This window comes from Lonchura striata, unplaced genomic scaffold, assembly GCF_046129695.1.
Source record: "Lonchura striata isolate bLonStr1 unplaced genomic scaffold, bLonStr1.mat Scaffold_167, whole genome shotgun sequence".
NCBI lineage: Eukaryota > Metazoa > Chordata > Aves > Passeriformes > Estrildidae > Lonchura > Lonchura striata.
In genome coordinates, this window is record NW_027461109.1 from 20,885 (window position 1) to 23,867 (window position 2,983).

The 2,983-nt window shown below is 55.3% G+C and overlaps 1 protein-coding gene across 1 annotated transcript; it reads left to right on the top strand.

Moving 5' to 3' along the window:
• The first annotated feature begins 371 nt into the window (after positions 1-371).
• LOC144248542 (olfactory receptor 14J1-like) lies at positions 372-1,370 on the top strand. The gene has a single exon (XM_077790652.1). The coding sequence runs from the start codon at positions 372-374 to the stop codon at positions 1,302-1,304; it is 933 nt and encodes a 310-aa protein (XP_077646778.1). The 3' UTR covers positions 1,305-1,370.
• The last annotated feature ends 1,613 nt before the right edge of the window (positions 1,371-2,983 follow it).

A 2,983-nucleotide genomic window follows, 5' to 3' on the forward strand; every position in this document is an offset into this window, starting at 1 on the left:
GCTCCTGCCATTCGTTAGACCTGGGAGTGCAGATGCTAGCAAGCTTTTCTGCAGTAAGAGAAACTTCCATGAAAAATCCTGAATATCCAGCCTTGTCCCTCTGCCACATGGCCACAAACCAAGGGCAGGGGGGCAGGGATGGCTCCTCGAGGGCCCCCATGCACAGGCCTGGCTGCTCCTGGCACACTCAGCCAGCACAACCGGAGATCAGGGAGGGACCTGGGTGAAGGTTTTCCCAGAGCAGGAACGAGGGTGGGTGAGTCCCAGCAGGACAAGCTGCAGGGAATGGCCCAGGTTTGGCTCCAAGCAGCCTCTCCTGACTTGTCCCTGTCCTTTCTCCATGAACAGGTGCCCATGTGCAGCCAGAGCAAATGTCCAACAGCAGCTCCATCAGCCTCTTCCTCCTGCTGGCACTGGCAGACACGCGGCAGCTGCAGCTCCTGCACTTCTGCCTCTTCCTGGGCATCTCCCTGGCTGCCCTCCTGGGCAATGGCCTCATCATCAGCGCCGTAGCCTGCAGCCACCACCTGCACATGCCCATGTTCTTCTTCCTGCTCAACCTGGCCCTCAGCGACCTGGGCTCCATCTGCACCACTGTCCCCAAAGCCATGCACAATTCCCTCTGGGACACCACCACAATCTCCTACATAGGATGTGCCGCTCAGCTCTTTTTCCTTCTGATCTTCATCTCAGCAGAGTATTTCCTCCTGACCATCATGTGCTACGACCGCTACGTGTCCATCTGCAAACCCTTGCACTACGGGACCCTCCTGGGCAGCAGAGCTTGTGCCCACATGGCAGCAGCTGCCTGGGCCAGTGCCTTTCTCAATGCTCTGCTGCACACAGCCAATACATTTTCCCTGCCCCTGTGCCAGGGCAATGACCTGGACCAGTTCTTCTGTGAGGTTCCCCAGATCCTCAAGCTCTCCTGCTCCAAATCCTACCTCAGAGAACATTGGGTTCCTGTGGTTATTGTCAGTTTATCGTTGTGTTGTTTTCTGTTCATTGTTTTCTCCTATGTGCAGATCTTCAGGGCCGTGCTGAGGATCCCCTCAGAGCAGGGACGGCACAAAGCTTTTTCCACCTGCCTCCCTCAGCTGGCCGTGGTCTCTCTGTTCCTCAGCACTGCCACATTTGCCTACCTGAAGCCCCCCTCCATCTTCTCCCCATCCCTGGATCTGGCCCTGTCAGTTCTGTACTCGGTGGTGCCTCCAGCCCTGAACCCCCTCATCTACAGCCTGAGGAACCAGGAGCTCAAGGCTGCACTGTGGAGACTGATGACTGGATGCTTCCAGGGACATTAAACTCCTGGCCAATTTTTGCAAATCACTTGTAATAAAAGTCATCTTTGATACTTCTTGTTCTTTTCCATTTGGAGGTTCTTTTTCTTTGTTTTACATTTTAATGTTTTCCACAAAGAAATGTCATTGTTTGGGCCATTTCTCATTTTGTTCACCTCCACCTTCCCTGTGGCCACAGACTGTGTCAATTAGGGGCTGTGCTCTTGGCGGTTTTAAAGGAGCTAAATTATGTCCAATCAGAGTTTTCTGCAGAGATGCCCCTTTTGTTGCCTCCTCTGGAGCTGCAGCAGCAATGTCTCTGTGCAGAGCAGGGGGCAGTTCTGTGCTGGCACAGCCGCTCTGGTCCTGCTGGCCACATCATTCCTGATCCAGGCCAGGAGCCATTGGCCTTCTTGGCCACCTGGGCACACAGCTGGCTCATGTCCAGCCTGCTGTCCATCAGTCCCTGCAGGTCCCTTTCTGCCTGGCTGCTGTCCAGCCACTCTGTCCCCAGCCTGTAGCACTGCAAGTGTTGTTGTGGCCAAAGTGCAGGACCTGGCACTTGGACTTGTTAAACCTCACCTTGTTGGGTTTGGGCCCTGGATCCAGCCTGTCCAGGGCCCTGTGCAGAGCCGTCCTGCCCTCCAGCAGATCCACACTCACATCCAGCTTGGTGTCATCTGCAAAATTGTCCTTGGTTCCATGGGGCCCCAAAATGTGACAATGGACTCCTTGGTTCCATGGGGCGCCACAGTGTCACAATGTTCTCTTTGGTGCCGCAGTTTCACAGTGGCCCCTTGGTTCCATGGGGCCCCAGGGTGTCACAAAGGCCCCATGGTCACATGAGGTCCCACACTGTCACAGTGCTCTCTGTGCTTCCACAAGTCCCCTCAGTGTCACAATGGACTCCTTGTTTCCACGAGGCCACACAGTGTCACAACAGCGCTCCAGATTCCTTGAGGCCCCAGAGTGTCACAGTGGCCCCTTGGTTACACAAGGTCCTGCATTGTCACAATGCCCCCTTGGTTCCATGAGGCCCTGCAGTGTCAGAAGGGCCCCTTGGTTCCACTGGGCCCTGGACTCTCCCAATGCTCTCCTTGGTTTGGCAGTGTCACAGGGGTGAAACCCCTTGGTCACACGAGGCCCTGCAGTGTCACAATGGCCTCTGTGGTTCCACCAGGACCCAGTGTCACAGGGACTCCCTGGTTCCATTTGGCCCCAGAGCACTCAATGGAGCCCTGGTTCTATGGGGCTGCACAGTGTCACCATGGTCCTCTTAGTTCCACGAGGCCCTGCAGTGTCACAATGACCCCAGAGTGTCCCAATCATCATACAATGACAGAATCAAATAGGCTGGAAAAGACCTTTGAGATCATCAAGTCCAACCAATGCCCTAATACCGCCTTGTCACCCAGACCATGCCACTGAGTGCCACTGGAGAGGGACAGTGACTCTGCCACGTCCCCCCTGGCCTGCCCATTCTAATGCCCACTCACCCTTTCTGTGAAGAACTTCTTCCTCTTGTCCAGCCTAAACCTCCCCTGCTGCAGCTGAAGGCTGTCTTCTTGTCCTGCCCTCCAGCAGATCCACACTAACACCCAGCTTGGTGTCATCTCCAAATTTGGGGATGTTGGGCTCGATCCCCTCACCCAGATCACCAGTGAAGATGTTAAACAGGACTGGGCCCAACACAGATCCCTGGG